Source organism: Lipotes vexillifer, unplaced genomic scaffold (assembly GCF_000442215.2).
Source record: "Lipotes vexillifer unplaced genomic scaffold, Lipotes_vexillifer_v1.1 scaffold760, whole genome shotgun sequence".
Taxonomy (NCBI): domain Eukaryota; kingdom Metazoa; phylum Chordata; class Mammalia; order Artiodactyla; family Lipotidae; genus Lipotes; species Lipotes vexillifer.
This window is the reverse complement of record NW_006772931.1, coordinates 138,923-158,062: the sequence shown is the minus strand read 5'-3', so window position 1 is coordinate 158,062 and position 19,140 is coordinate 138,923. Positions and strand designations below refer to the sequence as shown.

The following is a 19,140-nucleotide window of genomic DNA, read 5'->3' as shown; positions in this document are numbered from 1 at the left end:
TGGGCCATCTCTGCTGTCTCTGATTCTTGTGTTTTTCTCTTCTCTGAACCCTTAAGAACAATTACTAATGCCTTGCATTATTGGGTCTCTCAAGTTTATTCAAGCCGTGAATATCAAGTGTGAACACTCATTTTAAATCTGTTAGACCAGCAGTTAGCCATCCAAATGAATCTTCTCTTCTTCAAAGTAATCATTTATTATAATGACACTGCCATTGCTTAAAGCATCTTTGAAATTCTTTAGGAACTCCCTTCAAACACTGATGCACATTCTTTCGAATTTCTGAAATTGGGGTATAACTTTGCTCTTTGAAGATAGACGGGTATTTGAAACAGTAAGAAGACATTCGAGCTGATAATTAAGGTAGGCAAGCAAGTTGGACAATGTTTTCCTTTGGCCAAAAATCAAGCTCTAACCATGAGGTAATAAGCGAAAAACTCCCTTATTCTGTAGATAATGTCTGGATTGCATTCTTGTTGGAAAAAATTAATAGCTTCCAAGGTGACTCTTTCACTGAGAACTTCAGTAAATCAGTTGCTTGGATAAATTGATCCTTACATGTTTCCTCTAAAACTAAATTTTACAGTTATACGTCAGTAATTTTATCTCCAAAACTGGATCACAAGCGTTTTAGACGCTCTCCTTTTTGAATCTCTCCCGTAGCACTGATTTCATTGTTCTTACTAGCTGTACACCTGTCTTTTACAAGACTGGATGTTCCTTGAGAGCAAGGGCCACGTTTTAGGCACCTTTATATACCAGCTCCAGTGCACTGCACACAGTAGGCACTCAATCATATGTGATAAATGAATGAATGAATGGAGTGAATGATTGCTTAGGCCATTCTTGTCCTATACATTTCTACTGATCTTAAACTGTTTAAGATGTCTGAATTAGGGCAAATATACATCCAGACTGAGGTCACTTTGACCCAGGAAGATCTGTCCCAATAGACTTTTCACCCATTTTATAGATTTCCCAGTATCAATTCTTTGTGACATTTGCCAATGAAATATACATTAGCACAGAGTATATTTCCTTGGAGGCAGTCATAAAACTTTGGTAAGTGAATATCAAATTAAGTAAATGCATTTGGCTCTGAGTTGACTGAAAACAATTTTTAATGATAAAAGAAACCTTCCAGGGGCGGACACGGGTTTCAGCCCTGGTCCAGGAAGATCCCACATGCCGCGGAGCAACTAAGCCCGTGCGCCACAACTATTGAGCCTGCGCTCTAGAGCCCATGAGCCACAACTACTGAAGCTCGCGAGCCACAGCTACTGAAGCCCGCGTGCCTAGAGCCTGTGCTCCGCAACAAGAGAAGCCACTGCAATGAGAAGCCCGCGCACAGCAACCAACAGTAGACCCCGCTCGCCGCAACTAGAGAAAGCCCACGGGCAGCAACGAAGACCCAACGCAGCCAAAAACAATAAATAAATTAAATAATAAATTTAAAAAAGAAAACTTCCAGATCTTTAGTCCATTTCTGGAGCGATTACCAATGGTTTTCCTGAATTCAACTATTTTCAAAAAATGGACTTTGTCAATTTTTGTGAATAGAGTTTCTATTTCCTTTGGGAAGCATATACTATTTGAAATTCACCTAAGGTTTGTTTGTTCTGGTGTATAACTTATTTTTTTGTTAATATTCTTCATTTTGCACCGAGTTTGAATAACAAATGTTTATCATCTTCTGTTATTAAGGAACATTCCCCTTTTCTGAAACATCAGTATCAAGTTTTTTTCTCCAAATATTTCATAGACCTATTCTTCAAAGAAGGCTCTTGATAAAGTAGCTGTAAAACCACAATTCTTACTGTAATAAGTTACAAGGCCAACATACCACCTGCAGAGTGTGATGGAAAGATCACACATGTTTGGTCACAAATTTACTCAATTCGATGCTGAATGTTAAGGAAAAATTTAATTGCACAAATGTAGTACATACCATTTCAAATATAAATGAAAGGACAATCAGTAGTGCTATCATAATGTATAATACAGGAATATTTTTTAAAAGGACAGAAAAATTATACTCAGGACCCAGAAATCTTTCTCATTATAAGCCTGTGTAGCAACTCATTCATGCAGGTTTTTAGGATGTAAATAGGATGATTTTTTTTTTTTCTTTTTGAAGAACTCCACTGTAGCTATGAGATGAAAAATGTATTGCTGTAACAATGTATTATGGTAATGGTATAGCTTTCTTCTATTTTGCTTTTAGTGTTAGGATAGCTAAAAGCTTATGAAATACCCAACTGACATAATGTGCTTTTAACAGAGAGGACAATGCCGCATACATTACCCTTCTCCTGTCATGTTTGGTATCACATCACCTGGCCTCTTTCTACACGGGCCACTTTGTTAAGAGGGAGGTCAAGGGAGTTCAAATTTCAGGCAGCGGGTGGCAGGGTTACCGCCTTATCAACCTGGCCAATCCTCCCTCGAGCCTCACCGTGAATGTTTCTCCTAAGGTTTCATCCTATGGGCAGGATGAAAAACATACTTGCCTTCTGATGAAGGATGTCCTGGGGTTTTTGCTCAGCAAGGTTTGCAAAAGAATGGCACTGCTAACCCCGTGCTTGCTGGGTTTGGGTTCAGACAAGCAGAGCGCTAAACCCAGATTTACGAAGCATCACAGGGCAAAACCCATGTCAGATGGCTCCCACAAAGGCTGCCCAGGGACCTCCCAGGACGCCAGGGTATAAGCGGAATATTCAGGGTGGCAGGACTCTGCCACTCCCTCTGCCTCTTTGGAGAAGTGTTAAAAGAAGAGGAACCGCCCAGGCCATGGGGCCAAAGCCCTCCCATCCTGAAGACAGCTGCATCAGCCCTGCCAAAGCATCACCCACAAAAATGGAAAGGAGAGGGGCTTCCCTGGTGGCGCAGTGGTTGAGAGTCCGCCTGCCGATGCAAGGGACGCGGGTTCGTGCCCCGGTCCGGGAAGATCCCACATGCCGCGGAGCGGCTGGGCCCGTGAGCCATAGCTGCTGAGTCTGCGCGTCCGGAGCCTGTGCTCCGCAACGGGAGAGGCCGCAACAGTGAGAGGCGCGTGTACCGCAAAAAAAAAAAGAAAAAAAAAATGGAAAGGAGGGGTCTCTGTAGGAGCAGAGGGCAAAGGTACCCGCCTCCCATCTCTCTTGGATCCCCTCAGCCTTGGGTTCTGGCACAGGCCTGGGGTGTAGGAAGAGCTGTAAAATGTCCAATCCAATCAGATAAATGGGTTGGGTGTCTCTTCAGATTCCAGAACACATGGAAATGGTAATTCTGCCAAAAGAGGCTCCATCAGAGATGATCTGGGTGACAGACTGCAGTTAAAAACTTCATCTAGTGAACCTGAGAAAAGTAAACAGGGCTTGCATTATTACCATCTCTGGAAAACTAAAACCCAAATCCAACAGTACCTAAAGCCCATGCAGCATCCAACGTAACCATTTCAATAATGAATAGGGAATCCTGGCTTCCTCAGAAAAACTCAAAAAGCTGACAGAAACGTGTTGCTTTCTGTTCACCAGGAGGATGTGGATTGTCACTTGCTTCTCCATGGGCTGGAGGTACAGGTACCCTTTCTCACTTGATGACAAAAGGCCCACAGGTGGGGAAAAGATGCCTAGGACAAAGGTCTGTTTTCGAGAAGGAGATGAAGCTGGGCTGAGTGATCACCAGGGCTGAGCCAGTGGAGCTGCCTGCCGAGTGGCTGATACATGGTGGTTGGGTCACCTGCAGTGCATAATGACGACTCAGGTGGGCCTTGAAGAATCCTTCCCCACTGCTCTGAAGTAGAAGTGGCCCCAGGGCCGGCTCGGAGTAAACTTGCAAGGAAGCATTGCCCAACTTCACATGCCCCTCAGTCTCCCCAGGATGCCAGGGAACACCCGGGCAGCCTAAAGCACAGTGGGTGAGCGATGGTGAAACAGAAAAACCCTGCTCAGGCTGCTGTGGCCAGTGGGTGGGCTGGAGGGTGTCCCAGGAAGGACCTGGCATCTGGGATGGCCACAACCAGGCAAGGTAATCTTCCCCCAAAAGGATGAGCATATAACTTCCCCTCCCCCCCCCCCACCGTGGCAGCAATGGAGCAGAGAACAAAGGCATCTTTGTAAAAAGCACCCAGACAGAGAAAGCAAAGCAACAAAGAGGGAGAGAGAAGGAGGAGGGGGAAAGGCAGGAGGGAAGGAGGGAGAGACAGAGACAGACAGAGACAGAGGGAAGCTACTTTCCAGGATAAGAAATAGCTAGGAGTAAGCATTTTTGCTAGAAACATTGGAAGAAAGCAACTGTCATTAAACGCAACTAATGAAGCCTCTGTATTTTTTTTTTTTTAACTTTTTGAAAACGACAGGTTCGTAGAGACTGGTGTTTTGTTGTTGTCTTTTGCTTGTTTTTCTTTGTTTGTTTGTTTGCAATGAGCAGCAAAAGTCCTGGTTCAGGGAAGTTGCCTTCCAGCACAGACTAGCCTGGGACAGACAGCAGGCTCAGCAGAAGACAGATCCAGATGACTTGACTGATATCACTGCCTTAGCCACATCGGACTGAAAGGTCTCCCCTAGTCCTGGGAAGGAGGCCCTGGATGTAAAATCTAGAACGCACCAGATGTGACCTGCGGTCTGTTAATTGAAGCAGTCTCAAGAGATATTCTTCTGTGTCTTAGAAACTCTGGAGAACCCTTCCAAATATCTATAAAGATGGATATCTCAACCATGTGCCTTCCCCCGTCAGCCAACACTTTTCCTTAACCTTCTGTTACCCTGAATATGCACATCAGGAAAGCATCATTCTTCTATAGTTAAATTATTGTTAATAATAGTTCAATGAGTATTAACGTGTATTTACATTAATAATATATTTTAAAATTATTTTCTGGGTATGCTGCACTGTAAAACTGTTATGTCAGAAAACTTAAAGGAGCCTAAAAGGAAAAGTCACTATATTTCCTTTTTTTTTTAAATTTTTATTGAAGTGTAATTGATTTACAATGTTGTCCTAGTTTCTGAACTATGTGGTATTATATTTCCCCTTTACCAAGAAGCCTTACCTTTTCCATTAATTGAATCTCCTCTCCCATGATATTATTCTACCCTTTAATGTAACTACTGTCCTCGGGTACTTGAGGATTTTTAACATACCTCTGGAAGTTACACTGAATTTTCGGTCAGAGAAACTGCTCCTCCGGATTAAAGGTTCACTCATTTTTTCCAGAAACAATTTAATGGTCTCCTTCTTTTCTGGACTTGTACTTGACAAATTCACAACTTTTCCATTCACATTTACAGTGGAATTGCTGAGCCCAAGCCAATAGAAGAAATCAAATAACGCGTCAGCTTTGAATTCATACGCAAAGCTCAGATTTTCTCCGTTCACCACCTTGTCTCCTGGAGGGAGAAAATTCTTCACTGCCTCTTGAAAATCAAACTGAAACAGAGAGAAGCATTTAGTTAATTTCAGGGATATAATGATAATGTTGCATTACAGACATATCATAGAATTATATTACAGAATTAACAACTGTCCAAATGTCCAAAATATCACACCTCTTATTTCTCTCTTCCTTTCTGACATACTTTTTTTCCAAACAAGAAGGTATAGATTTTTTAAAAATTGGGGTATAGTTGCTTTACAATGTTGTGTTAGTTTCTGCTGCACAACGAACTGAGTCAACTGCATGTACACATTTTCTGACATATTTTTAAACAGTTGCCTTTATCTTTTATTGATTTACTTGACATCTTTATTGGAGTATAATTGCTTTACAATGGTGTGTTAGTTTCTGCTTTATAACAAAGTGAATCAGCTATACATATACATATGTTCCTGTATCTCTTCCCTCTTGCGTCTCCCTCCCCCCCTCCCTATCCCACCCCTCCAGGTGGTCACAAAGCACCGAGCTGATCTCCCCGTGCTATGCGGCTGCTTCCCACTAGCTATCTATTTTACGTTTGGTAGTGTATATATGTCCATGCCAGTCTCTCACTTCATCCCAGCTTACCCTTCCCCCTCCCCGTGTCCTCAAGTCCATTCTCTACGTCTGCGTCTTTATTCCTATCCTGCCCCTAGGTTCTTCAGAACCTTTTTTTTCTTTTCTTTTTTTAGATTCCATATATATGTGTTAGCATACGGTATTTGTATTTCTCTTTCTGACTTACTTCACTCTGTATGACAGACTCTAGGGCCATCCACCTCACTACAAATAACTCAATTTCGTTTCTTTCTATGGCTGAGTAATATTCCATTGTATATATGTGCCACATCTTCCTGGCTATTGTAATGTCCTGGCTATTGTAAATACAGCTGCAATGAACATTTTGGTACATGACTCTTTTTGAATTATGGTTTTCTCAGGGTATATGCCCAGTAGTGGGATTGCTGGGTCGTATGGTAGTTCTGTTTTTAGTCTGTTAAGGAACCTCCATACTGTTCTCCATAGTGACTGTATCAATTTACATTCTCACCAACAGTGCAGGAGGGTTCCCTTTTCTCCACACCCTCTCCAGCATTTATTGTTTGTAGATTTTTTGATGATGGCCATTCTGACTGGTGTGAGGTGATACCTCATTGCAGTTTTGATCTGCACTTCTCTAATGATTAGTGATGTTGAGCATCCTTTCATGTGTTTGTTGGCAGTCTGTATATCTTCTTTGGAGAAATGTCTATTTAGGTCTTCTGCCCATTTTTGGATTGGGTTGTTTTTTTGATACTGAGCTTGTAAATTTTGGAGATTAATCCTTTGTCAGTTGCTTCATTTGCAAATATTTTCTACTATTCTGAGGGTTGTATTTTCGTCTTGTTTATGGTTTTCTTTCCTGTGCCAAAGCTTTTAAGTTTCATTAGGTCCCATTTGTTTATTTGTGTTTTTATTTCCATTTCTCAAGGAGCTGGGTCAAAAAGGATCTTGCTGTGATTTATGTCATAGAGTGTTCTGCTTATGTTTTCCCCTTAGAGTTTTATAGTGTCTGGCCTTACATTTAAGTCTTTAATCCATTTTGAGTTTATTTTTGTGTATGGTGTTAGGGAGTGTTCTAATTTCAGTCTTTTAAATGTACCTGTCCAGTTTTCTCAGCACCACTTATTGAAGAGGTCTTTTCTCCATTGTATATTCTTGCCTCCTTTATCAAAAATAGGTGACCAGGGGGCTTCCCTGGTGGCGCAGTGGTTGGGAGTCCACCTGCTCATGCAGCAGACACGGGTTCGTGCCCCAGTCCGGGAAGATCCCACATGCTGCAGAGCGGCTGGGCCCATGAGCCATGGCTGCTGAGCCTGTGCTCCACAGCAGGAGTGTTCTAATTTCATTCTTTTACATGTAGCTCTCCAGTTTTCCCAGCACCACTTATTGAAGATGTTGTCTTTTCTCCATTGTATATTCTTGCCTCCCTTATCAAAGTTAAGATGAGCATATGTGCGTGGGTTTATCTCTGGGCTCTCTATCCTGTTCCATTGATCTGTATTTCTGTTTTTGTGCCAGTACTATACTGTCTTGATTACTGTAGCTTTGTAGTATAGTCTGAAGTCAGGGAGCCTGATTCCTTCAGCTCCGTTTTTCTTTCTAAGATTGCTCTGGCTATTTGCGGTCTTTTTTTTTTTTCGGGGTCTTTTATGTTTCCATACACATTGTGAAATTTTTTGTTGTAGTCCTGTGAAAACTGCCATCCTCCAGCTCCATTTTTTGTTCTCAAGATTGCTTTGGCTATTCGGGGTCTTTTGTGTTTCCATACAAATTGTGAAATTTTTTGTTCTAGTTCTGTGAAAAATGCCAGTGGTAGTTTGATAGGGATTGCATTGAATCTATAGATTGCTTTGGGTAGTAGAGTCATTTTCACAATGTTGATTCTTCCAATCCAAGAACATGGTATATCTCTCCATCTGTTTGTATCATCTTTAATTTCTTTCATCAGTGTCTTATAATTTTCTGCATACAGGTCTTTTGTCTCCTTAGGTAGGTTTATTCCTAGATATTTTATTCTTTTTGTTGCAATGGTAAATGGGAGTGTTTTCTTGATTTCACTTTCAGATTTTTCATCGTTAGTATATAGGAATGCCAGAGATTTCTGTGCATTAATTTTGTATCCTGCTACTTTACCAAATTCATTGATTAGCTCTAGTAGTTTTCTGGTAGCATCTTTAGGATTCTCTATGTATAGTATCATGTCATCTGCAAACAGTGACAGCTTTACTTCTTCTTTTCCGATTTAGATTCCTTTTATTTCCTTTTCTTCTCTGATTACTGTGGCTAAAACTTCCAAAACTATGTTAAATAAGAGTGGCGAGAGTGGGCAACCTTGTCTTGTTCCTGATCTTAGTGGAAATGGTTTCAGTTTTTCACCATTGAGGATGATGTTGGCTGTGGGTTTGTCATACATGGCCTCTATTATGTTGAGGTAGCTTCCCTCTATGATTACTTTCTGCAGGGTTTTTATCATAAATGGGTGTTGAATTTTGTTGAAAGCTTTTTCTGCATCTATTGAGATGATCATATTGTTTTTCGCCTTCAATTTGTTAATATGGTTTATCACATTGATTGATTTGCGTATGTTGAAGAATCCTTGCATTCCTGGGATAAACCCCACTTGGTCATGGTGTATGATCCTTTTAATGTGCTGTTGGATTCTGTTTGCTCGTATTTTGTTGAGGATTTTTGCATCTATATTCATCAGTGATATTGGTCTGTAGTTTTCTTTCTTTGTGACATCTTTGTCTGGTTTTGGTATCAGGGTGATGGTGGCCTCCTAGGATGAGTTTAGGAGTGTCCCTCCCTCTGCTATATTTTGGAAGAGTTTGAGAAGGATAGGTGTTAGCTCTTCTCTGAATGTTTGATAGAATTCACCTGTGAAGCCATCTGGTCCTGGGCTTTTGCTTGTTGGAAGATTTTTCACCACATTTTCAATTTCAGTGCTTTTGATTGGTCTGTTCATATTTTCTATTTCTTCCTGGCTCAGTCTCAGAAGGTTATACCTTTCTAAGAATTTGTCCATTTCTTCCAGGTTGTGCATTTTATTGGCATAGAGTTGCTTGTAGTGATCCCTCATGATCTTTTGTGTTTCTGCAGTGTCAGCTGTTGCTTCTCCTTTTTCATTTCTGATTCTATTGATTTGAGTCTTCTCCCTTTTTTTTCTTGATGAGTCTGGCTAATGGTTTATCAATTTTGTTTATCTTCTCAAAGAACCAGCTTTTAGTTTTATTGATCTTTGCTACTGTTTCCTTCATTTCTTTTTCATTTATTTCTGATCTGATTTTTCAGATTTCTTTCCTTCTGCTAACTCTGGGTTTTATTTGTTCTTCTTTCTCTAATTGCTTTAGGTGTAAGGTTAGGTTGTTTATTTGAGATGTTTCTTGTTCCTTGAGGCAGGATTCTATTGCTATAAACTTCCCTCTTAGAACTGCTTTTGCTGCATCCCATAGGTTTGGGGTCATCGTGTTTTCATTGTCATTTGTCTCTAGGTATTTTTTGATTTCCTCTTTGATTTCTTCAGTGATCTCTTGGTTATTTAGTAGTGTATTGTTTACCCTCCATGTGTTTGCATTTTTTACAGATTGTTTTCCTTTAATTGATATCTAGTCTCATGGTGTTGTGGTCAGAAAAGGTACTTGATATGATTTCAATTTTCTTAAATTTACCAAGGCTTGATCTGTGACCCAAGACATGATCTATCCTGGAGAATGTTCCTTGAGCACTTGAGAAGAAAGTGTATTCTGTTGGTTTTGGATGGAATGTCTGATAAATATCAATTAAGTCCATCTTGTTTAATGTATCATTTAAAGCTTGTGTTTCCTTATTTATTTTCATCTTGGATGATCTTTCCATTGGTGAAAGTGGAGTGTTAAAGTCCCCTACTAGGATTGTGTTACTGTCAATATTACGGCTGTTAGCATTTGCCTTGTGTATTGAGGTGCTCCTATGTTGGGTGCATAAATATTTAGAATTGTTATATCTTCTTCGTGGACTGATCCCTTGATCATCATGTAGTGTCCTTCTTTGTCTCTTGTAGTAGTCTTTATTTTAAAGTCTCTTTTGTCTTATATGAGAATTGCTACTCCAGCTTTCTTTTGGTTTCCATTTGCATGGAATATCTTTTTCCATCCCCTCACTTTCAGTCTGTATGTGTCCCTAGGTCTGAAGTGGGTCTCTTGTAGACAGCATATATACGGGTCTTGTTTTTGTATCCATTCAGCCAGTCTATGTCTTTTGGTTGGAGCATTTAATCCATTTACATTTAAGGTAGTAATCAATATGTATGTTCCTATTACCACTTTCTTAATTGTTTTGGGTTTGTTATTGTAGGTCTTTTCCTTCTCTTGTGTTTCCTGACTAGAGAAGTTCCTTTAGCAGTTGTTGTAAAGCTGGTTTGGTGTTGCTGAATTCTCGTAGTTTTTGCTTGTCTGTAAAGGTTTTAATTTCTCCGTCAAATCTGAATGAGAGGGCTTCCCTGGTGGCGCAGTGGTTGAGAGTCCGCCTGCCGATGCAGGGGACACGGGTTCGTGCCCCGGTCAGGGAAGATCCCACATGCCGCAGAGCGGCTGTGCCCGTGAGCCATGGCCGCTGAGCCTGCGCATCCGGAGCCTGTGCTTCGCAACGGGAGAGGCCACAACAGTGAGAGGCCCGCGTACCGCAAAAAAAACAAAATCAAAAACAAAAACAAAAACAAAAACAAAAAAATCTGAATGAGATCCTTGCTGGGTAGAGGAATCTTGGTTTTATGTTTTTCCCTTTCATCATTTTAAATATCTCCTGCCAGTCCCTTCTGGCTTGCAGAGTTTCTGCTGAAAGATCAACTATTAACCTTATGGGGATTCCCTTGTAAGTTATTTGTTGTTTTTCCCTTGCTGCTTTTAATATGTTTTCTTTGTATTTAATTTTTGATAGTTTGATTAATATGTGTCTTGGAGTGTTTCTCCTTGGATTTATCCTGTATGGGACTCTCTGCACTTCGTGGACTTGACTATTTCCTTTCCCATATTAGGGAAGTTTTCAACTATAATGTCTTCAAATATTTTCTCAGATCCTTTCTTTTTCTCTTCTTCTTCTGGGACCCCTATAATTCAAATGTCAGTGCATTTAATGTTGTCCCAGAGGTCTCTGAGACTGTCCTCAATTCTTTTCATTCTTTTTTCTTTATTCTGCTGTGCAGTAGTTATTTCCACTATTTATCTTCCTGGTCATTTATCTGTTCTTCTGCCTCAGTTATTCTGCTATTGATTCCCTCTAGAGAATTTTTAATTTCATTTATTGTGTTGCTCATCATTGTTTTTTTGCTCTTTAGTTCTTCTAGGTCCTTGTTAAACGTTTCTTGTATTTCCTCCATTCTATTTCCAAGATTTTGGATCATCTTTACGATCATTATTCTGAATTCTTTTTCAGGTAGACTGCCTATTTCCTCTTCATTTGTTTGGTCTGGTGTGTTGCTCCTTCCTTCCTGCTTCATCTGCTGTGTGTTTCTCCGTCTTCTCATTTTGCTTAATTTACTGTGCTTGGGGTCTCCTTTTCGCGGGCTGCAGGTTCATAGTTCCTGTTGGTTTTGGCGTCTGCCCTCAGTCAGTTGCCTTTATTTTTTTAAAACAAATCTTTGCATTTGCATCAAAATCCATGTAAAGACCTTGAACTGCTTGGTCAAATTTATATTTATTCTTACCCTGTTTCTAAGAAGCTGCTAGAAACTAAGTTCATTTTATTGGCAGTGATAATGAAGCAATATAAAAGGTCTGTGCCTGGATTCATTTAAGTTAGAGTTAAGCTCTAGGGACTCAGTCCTGGCCTGAAACGCCCAGACCTTCTTCTGTGTGTTGGCAGCCCTGGATTCACACAAGCCAACCTCACCTGAAGCCAGTAGCTTTCTCCAATCACTGAGGAAATGACCATGTCCATCCCCTGCTCTATCTGTCTTCTTATCTTGGGGTGCCTGGTGTTCACAAGAAACGCATACGTTCTTTCTAGAAATTAGGAAGTAGAAGTCAAAAAACAAGGGTGCATGTGTACTTCTTAGTATCTGACAAAGCAGTGATTCCCACCATATTTGGAGATTTTATTAATTTATAACCTCCCTCGCTGCTCCCTCACTGCAAAGCCTAACCAGGTTTCTAGAAATGTTTCCAAGAAATTTGCAGGCGTGAGGAAGCTCCAGGATACTTTCAACGCAGGTTAGAAAATCAGCTCCCCCCAGGCTGCATTTTGTCACTCTTGCCTCAGAAATCAAAAGTTCCAGTCCATAATTATCACAGATAAGCACTGAGTCTCCTCTGTGTGCAGCCAGCATGGGAGCCAAAGTGAAAACTGGAGATGGCTGGTTTTCGTGTCACTGCCTTGCTGGATAAACAGCAACTTGGCTCTCACCCATACTTCCTCACTTACAAAGCAGAAAATCAGTCCAGGGAAGGACGCTTCCCCTGCCTTCCCCCTCCCTCATCGTTCCCTGTCCTCCCCCAGAGACCTGGCTTTCAGTCTGCAAAGGGCTAGTCTAGAGTTCTAAGGACCAAGGTAACCTGAGATTGGTTCTCTCCTCCACGTCCCAGCCCAGCACAAGCCCAGCGGAAATGTCCCTCCCATTGTTTAAATAATGCCACGTCTGTGTCCTGGCAGTTGTTTTTTGTTCTTTATTTGATCGGTTTGGTTTGGTTTAAATCCAATTCTGTCCAGTTCTATCTAATCTAAGCAAAGGGGTGGTTGTTTACTCCCTAGGAAATTTTAAATACTGCGAACCAACAACCTCTTAACTTTTCCAGCCCCCGGAATCAAGCTCCATGTCCTTCATTACTCAAGCACTTTTTCTAGGGAGACCCATAACATAGAATGCCACCCTTTGTTTAAAGGCCATGGACCAGCCATCATGTGATTTGGGGAACTGAACATCCTACACGGGCTTTGAGCATCAAACCTGTGGTCCACCAATAGCAAGTGTTACGTCCTTGGGGAATACATTTTGAACTAACCTTTGCACTAACCTTATCCATCTTTTTTTTCCTTCCCCTGTTTTCCTTTCTCCCAAATTATTTTTTGGGGCACTTTAGATAGAAACTACCTTGTTTCCTCTTTGAGAAAATATATAAATAAGCAAGTAAAGCAAGCCAGCTATTTGATACCTTGAATCAACTTTCACATAAACTAAACCAAGACCTTTGGGCTCATTAGATACTTAAGGCCGCCACCCTCCATCCACCGTTGTGCAGGTTGCGCAGGCTGTGCACTGCACAATTCTAGAGGATGCCAATCTCTTCCACATTGTCTACTTGTACATTTATTATGACAAACTTCTGGGAAGGATTAGTAAATTGTCTTGAGGTAATGGTGGCTTCTTCTAAATTTGCACAAGTACAAGTTTAGGATAGCAGCAGGGCTGGACGTGTTGCCCTAATCACAATTTTCATAATTTAAACTTGACCATCTTAAGCTTTGTGTCACAGAATCTCTTCATTTCACGGCTTTCCTCACAGCCAATGAGGACTGGGTTTCCCTACCTCCTTCCACAAGCATTATATAACTGTGAATCTTTTCAAGGCCACCCACAAATATTTCCTTATACCACTCCCTGTATGTTCATTACAATGTTAAAATGGAGAGGTCTCTTATTCTTTCTTAAGAACCCTCCTGAGAGATCAGTGCGGGAGGTATACTGGATACATCTGTGCATTACATTCCTAGAGAAGTCTCAGCTTTCTGGTCACCAGCAAGCCAAATAGCATCAGGGGCTCAGATGCTCTACCGAGCATTGCTTGTTACAGTGTGATCTGTTCCCGGCCCCTCCTGCCAAGAAGGACATTGTGACTCTGAATTATGAAGTGAGAAGGGAATCTGAATGACTCTGAATGAGACGAGTAGAGAATCAGGTCCAACGAATCTGAATGAGGAAGGGCATGTTTGAGGAAGTCTATTTGGAATTTGTAGATCAATTCTTACTCTCTTGGTCTCATTTGAAGAACGTTATTTAGAATTAAGTGTAAGAAATGCTACCGCTATTACAGCACTTATGCCCATGACTTTCCCCACGTATCACTGAGCGGGAGGGAGAAGGGAAAATTGAGATATTTTCGTATTGGAATTTGAGTTAATATAGTTGTTATCAGTCTGATTTCTGAAGAAACAATAAAGAGATACCGCTAAACTTGAAATTCGAAGGCCAGAGCATGAAACATAAAAGCATCTACATAAGCGTTTATTTTCTTTACCTTAGTTTTCTCATCTATAAAGTGGGGATGGGATAAGTACCGCATAGGCAGGATGGCCAGGCATCCTAGTTATGCCTGAGTCAGTTCTAGTTTATAACTTTATCCCAGCATACTTATTACGGTTCCTGCTTTCATGCTCAAAAATGTTCTGCTTTGGATGATATGCCCTACTGGGCTGTTGACCAATTATTCACATTAGCACATGCCTCACAGAAGTGCTTGATACAGGCAATATTACATATCATCATCTTCATCACGCTGGTCATTTTTGCAACCCCTGCAGGCTCAGAGATCACTTCCTGCTTAGACAGGAAGTATGAAACAAGACTCAGAGACAGATGGCTTCTATTGTAGGATCACTTAGAGGTTTGCTCTGCAGGCTTGTGCTGTGCTGATGGCCTCACACACCAGGCTTCCAGCCTTACACAAGCTGACATCCGCCCTGCTTTCTCCACGCCCAACTTCTACCTCATCAGCAGGCTACAGTCCACAGCCCAGCAAGGCAGAACCAAACCCAAACATTTACAAACCTACCTTTCGAGGAGTCCTTTTTGGTCTGTACATTAATAAAGAATAGCATTGGTTTGCTCAATATAGTTTCCCGGTAGTCTTTATAATCGCAGTAGCTGGTCAGTTCCACATATCTATGAAAAAAGAAGAGATGATTACAAGTGCGATGTACCTTCCCATCGAGGTCAGGAAGGGGATGTACTGGACAGGTGCCTACTACATCCTCAGACCCTCTGAGGGAAGCCCCCTAAAGTGTCCTTCGGGAGGCAACCATATCTTGTACCAAATAAATAAATCCCCTCCCCTGATCAGCTGACAGATCAGCATGCAGACTAAAGGTGGTCCTGGTCCTGGGGGTGCCTGGCACCGACACCTGGCTCTCAAGGGCAGCCTGTACCAGATGATGACTAGTACCGTCTATCTTTGGGCTGTAAGCGTTCATTTGAAGCTACCGGAGCCCTATGTCTCTCTGGGTTGAGAATGAATTATACTCAATAAGTGGAATTTTCTGGGTCTTCTCCAGTGTAGTCATCCTAACTGGTGGGTCTGAAATTTTCCTTTCCTTCTCTAATCCCAGGATAAACCCAGACGGCTGCATTGATTAGACAATCAACCAATATTCATATGAACCAATTCACATCTCCCTGATCGTGAGCTTGTGCAATTTAAAAAAACAAACAAACAAACAAACTAATGTTGGATTTCTGCCCAGGGCCCTATTACATTTAGCCTCCTTGGTTTTAGTTCATTATTCCAGCCCAGGAAGATCTTTTTGCTTTTTGACTCTGTCCTCCAATATGTCAGCTTTGTCTCCCTACTCTGCACATTTTCCAAGCAGCCTTTCTGTGTCTCTACCTGCACTGTTGATTTTTAAAAAAGACAGATGCAAGTGCAAATTGGCTTCCTTCAAGAAGAACGCTAATTTTCTAACCAAACCCAAGCTCAGAAGCGGCGTGGACACGGGCAGGCTGAGTGGCATCCAGCATATGCTGGGGGATGCGGATACCCCAGTCCCTCCTCAAGACACAGCGGCTTCCCCACTGACGGGCACTACTACAAGGTACGCAGGGACCGAATGGGCTGCTTTTGCTAAAGGGCCGCTTGCTGGCTGCTGACATCTAGTCCCCTGCAGAGACGGCTCCCCTGTTTCTTTCTGGCTTCTTGTCCTTCCAGAGCCTGACATGAAAATACCAGCCCTGGGGAGCGCCCGCAGCGGAGAGCTCTTGCCGCAAAGTCCCCTCAGCCTCCTTCCCCAATGTCCTCTCCCCACAGCCCACTTAGAGGGCCCGGAGCACGAGACGGGGACCCAGGCCTGGGTCAAGAGCAGTGGGAGAATATCCACCCCCCGAGTCAGGAAAAAACAGCTTCCACTGTCTACCTCCAACTGGGTTTCTTAGAAATCTGTGTCATTATCCTTTTTTCTTGGATTGTCAGATCTGATTTTGAGAGCTTTTAAAACCTGACCCCCGGTGGAGCATCTAAAATGCTTCCTGCCTTCTATTTCACCAGGCTTTTAACGTAGCGTCCATCTCCCAACCCGGGGCACGTGGGTAGTTAGGGGGCTGGTCCTGAGGTGGGAGGGGCACACAGGCTGGTGCACCCGGGGAAGGAGGGCGGGTGCAGGTGTCGCTGTTCAGGGGTGCGGGGCGAGGGGAGAGGAGTGGGGATGGAGGAGGGGGTTAGCAGTGGCATGGACTGGGTACGACAATGCAGACGCAGACCAGGGATTTCCTAGGGTTCTCCCTCCATGCCTCCCCTACCCCCATCCTCCTCTGGGCAGAGCCGTGCACAGTGAGGATGGGGTAAAGGGGCACCTGGCGGGAGCGGCACTGTGTCCCACATCAGCAGAGGGAGAATTTTCCTGTTCTTTGTCCCAACTGACCAACTGCCAAACGGTACTGGAGAAAGGAAGTGAAGGAGAAGGAAGGAGAAAGGGAGCCGCGATTCGCTGGGTTCACTCACTCTCATTCATTCAGCAGCATTCACTAAGCTCCGGATGGTGTGCTGACACGTGCCTTGCACATCTGAGGAGCTCAGGGTCCAGGAAGTGGGGATGGGGTAGCAGGGCGGCAGTACAGGGGCCCCTTGTGCGCCCCACCCTTCCGCCATCCATCTATTCAGCTGCCAAGGACCTGGCCCAGGTGGGCAGAGACCTGGGCAGTGGTAGAGGAGAGGCCAGCCCGCGAGGCCTGTGGTTGCAGGGGGGTGTGGGGAGGGGCAGGGGGGAAAAGCAGGAAGAAGAGCCTCTAGCAAAAGAAGAGCCTCTAGCAAAAGCCTGATTGGACTAAACATCAAAGAGATAGATGCACGATGCTGGCTGGGAGTCGGGTACCACCTGTGATCCATCCAAAGCAATTTTCACATTCTCCCACCTTGTGTATCATGGAGTTAATTTATAGTCATTTAAGCACTTAATATTTCCCTCAAAGCGATTGCTCTGCTCTCTCAATATCCATGGTCTGACTGTCACTCTCTAGGGCATGGACATGGTGCATGTGTGTGTATAGGACACCCAGAAAATCTGCAGTTTTGAATACTGTTCTGATGACCCCAGTGACAGTGCAATACTTGCCTCTGCCTACAAAATCGACTGACATCTCATTGGAGGTATCATTGGCAGGAGAAAGATAAAAATCTCAACTTGGAAATGATCACTGGTTGGAAAAATCATCAGTTTTCCACCAAATTCTGTGGAAGACTTTTTTGACTGCTATAGGGCTCAGAGAGCTGTTATTTGGCCTGATCAAAGAAGGGAGACTGGGCGGGGGAGGGGAAAGGGGGCATCTTCTGGAGAGTTACATATTGAGTTTAATGCATAACCTATCCATGAGTCACCTCTTTTGGAGTCTGAATTTAATAAGATATCCTGAATCATAAGACTATGCTCACCATAATTTAATCTCCCTTTGATGATTTAGAGGCACTTTTAGGATCTTAACAGGGCTGTAAACATCATCACAGAGCATCACCAGTTATCACTGTACCACAGATGTGGGAAAAGGCTGCTCACTCGAGAGCTCTGGTAACACAATTTACAGACAAGAGATTGTGGCAAGATCCCTACTTAACTCTCTGTTTAAACCAGGTCACAAATAAGAGCTACCTCCTTAATTCATCCATCCCCGGCCTCCCAGTTACGGTCCAATTGTTAAACACCTCAAAATTGCAGTGGAATAAATACATGTGAGCATCCCTTTGGAATTCACTGGTATGAAATTTGGATATGTAAGTCACTAAAATACAAAGATTGAGGACCTAGCTGCTAAATCTCACAGGTCTTTAAGTACCTGACATTCAACCACCAGTTTTGTTTTAAGATGAGCCTGACTAGACGACCTTAGGGACCAGTTATCTCATCTTCAATCATGCATATTTGTGAATTACTCATGCAAATATTGCTTCTGTGTCCTGGATATTTATTCTATTCGCTGAAGTTTTCATTAGGGATGAGAAGCAAACAGTTTAAGATAGTTCCTTTAAACTCTCATTTCTTCATTGCTTTTATCCTGGCCCCAAAATGCTGCTAGGCTGGAACTTTCTACACCTGGCTTTAACCCAAAGATTGAAAGGCAGAACAATGTGATAGAAAGCATAGTGATTCGAAATAAGAAGATTTAATTCATGTTCTAATTGACTGGCTGTGTGAACTCAGTCCCAGAGCCACAACTCATTATGACCTTCAGTGAGTTACTTAACCCACTGAACCCATTCCCTCATCTGTAAAAGGGATATAACAGTATTGCCTTCCATTTGATGATGTAATGCAGTGCCAGTAACACAGACATATGTACTTGGGCCCATAGTAGATGCTCAACAGACATTGTTAGTGTCTTTAATTCTGGCCAACTCCGCTGGCCTTAGGGTGAAGTTCTGTAAGCTTCTGACACACAACCAGGGCTGTGTTCATTTGAGTGACCAGGAAAGGAGGACTATATGAATATCTGAAAAATAAGTCAGGGTTTCTCTTTCCTTGCTCCAATTTCTTTCCTCATCTTTTCAGTTTGGAAGGCTAGAGGGAGCAGCTTAACTAAGGCAACACCTGAAAGATGGGACCAAGATAGAACATTGAATTTTTGCTTCTAGAAAATCAGGAGTAGCTGAAAGATCACCCACCCTCTAAGATGCCAACCCTTCTCCAGAGTTTTCTTCAAATTTTACATCACCTTTAGCATGATTTGAAAAGCTGCTCCAAATTTCCCTGGCCCCTGATAACTGAATGCTCAAAGACAAATAGGAATTCAAACACACAGCTCCCATCTCGTGTGTGTGTGTGTGTGTGTGTGTGTGTGTGTGTGTGTGTGTGTGTGTTCATTTTTTAAAGTATGGAGGAAGGAGAAGATAAAAAGAGAAATATATTGGAATAGTCCTTGTGTAAAAGGGCCAGAAATTGCTAACAGCTTCCACAGTCCTTTGCTGTGACTAAGCAAAAGCTTACAGGGACATTCTTTCCAGTGTTAACTTGTTAGTTTTATGCAAAGCCTTCCC

General features: G+C 42.5%; 1 protein-coding gene across 1 annotated transcript in view; it reads right to left on the bottom strand.

Annotated features, from left to right (window-relative positions):
- Window positions 1-3,111: 3,111 nt before the first annotated feature.
- Window positions 3,112-19,140, bottom strand: part of MEDAG (mesenteric estrogen dependent adipogenesis) — a 24,583-nt gene continuing 8,554 nt past the window's right edge. Inside the window, exons 3-6 of the mRNA XM_007447939.1 lie at window positions 14,680-14,789; window positions 11,804-11,916; window positions 5,124-5,409; window positions 3,112-3,336 (exon numbers count right to left, since the gene is read on the bottom strand). Of these exons, the coding sequence (XP_007448001.1) occupies window positions 3,212-3,336; window positions 5,124-5,409; window positions 11,804-11,916; window positions 14,680-14,789 (634 nt within the window). The 3' untranslated portion in view covers window positions 3,112-3,211. The remainder of the gene's footprint in view (window positions 3,337-5,123; window positions 5,410-11,803; window positions 11,917-14,679; window positions 14,790-19,140) is intronic.